At 46.9% G+C, this 1,165-nt stretch overlaps 1 protein-coding gene across 1 annotated transcript in view; it reads left to right on the top strand.

Moving 5' to 3' along the window:
- Window positions 1-751: 751 nt before the first annotated feature.
- VOLCADRAFT_92023 (uncharacterized protein) overlaps window positions 752-1,165 on the top strand; it is a gene marked incomplete at both ends in the record, with an annotated part of 2,594 nt that continues 2,180 nt past the window's right edge. The window contains one exon of the mRNA XM_002951528.1: window positions 752-760. Coding sequence (XP_002951574.1) covers window positions 752-760 — 9 coding nt within the window. The remainder of the gene's footprint in view (window positions 761-1,165) is intronic.

Genomic DNA, 1,165 nt, shown 5'->3' with positions numbered 1-1,165 from the left:
CTTCGTAAGCAACTGCAAGGAGCTACAGATTTGTAACAAATAACTGAAACAAGCCAAGCTCTCAGAAACAGGGCAAAGGCAGGCACCTACACTGGCTGTTCACCCACAATTCGTTGGATATTGCTCGGCCAGATGCAACTGGGCCGCATATGTCCAGCTAGGTCTGCCAGGATGTGACGCACATCGATGTGATATGAAAGGATACTTCTACACATACCAAGATAACCACAAACGTTGTTGCAAGTGTATTTCAAAGTTGTGTACACACTTTGTGTACGTACTCACATAGTTGGATAGTTGTGTACTCATATAGTTGGGTAGTTGGGTAGTTGGGCAGTTGGGTAGTTGCATAATTGTGTAATTGCATAATTGTGTAGTTGCACACTTGCGTAGTTGGGTAGTTGTGTATTTGCATAGTTGGTTGGTTGCGCAGTTGCGTAAATAAGGAGTTGGGTAGTTGTACAGTTGGGTAGCTGCATATTGCATAGTCTGTTGTTGGCTAGTTGGGTAGTAGTTGGCTACTTGCATAGTTGGTTAGTTATGTTGATGGGTAGTTGGGTAGTTGGGAAGTTGGAAGTTGGGAAGTTGCATAGTTGCGCACTTGTGTCGTTGCATAACTGCGTAGTTGGGTACTTGTGTCGTTGCGTCGATGTGTCGTTGCGTCGATGTGTCGTTGCCTAGTTGCGTAGTTGGGCGCAAACTAGTTCATGACTTGGAGAGTGGGGGCCGTGTGGGTCGCGATCCCCATGTTATGTACGAGGTACGACAATGCCAGGGCTCATTTCCGCGGTCGTGCCCGAGTGGTTAAGGGGTCTGACTAGAAATCAGATGGGATCTCCCGCATAGGTTCGAATCCTGTCGACCGCGTCCGGTGGAGAAAGTATTTGGCCAATTTTAAGACGTGGGGGCAAGAGTGCAATGAAGTAACACGTGTTAGACCAGTGCACGTGAAGACCTGCAGGACACTCTCTACTTGAATGCATTATCAACACCAAAATATAGAGTATATGCATGTAGCTCTGCAGCTGACTGAGAAATCTCTGCTGGGTCTGAAGAACAACCTANAATGAAGAGGGTGCTGAACCGTACCATCAGGTGTTATGGATGCTAGACCTTGAAAAATTGCTGGAACGTTTCAGCAAAGAACTTGGCACGGCTGACAAGG

The sequence above is a fragment of the Volvox carteri genome (assembly GCF_000143455.1).
Source record: "Volvox carteri f. nagariensis unplaced genomic scaffold VOLCAscaffold_24, whole genome shotgun sequence".
Lineage (NCBI taxonomy): Eukaryota > Viridiplantae > Chlorophyta > Chlorophyceae > Chlamydomonadales > Volvocaceae > Volvox > Volvox carteri.
The sequence above is the reverse complement of the archived record's forward strand: the minus strand, read 5'-3'. Positions and strand labels throughout refer to the sequence as shown.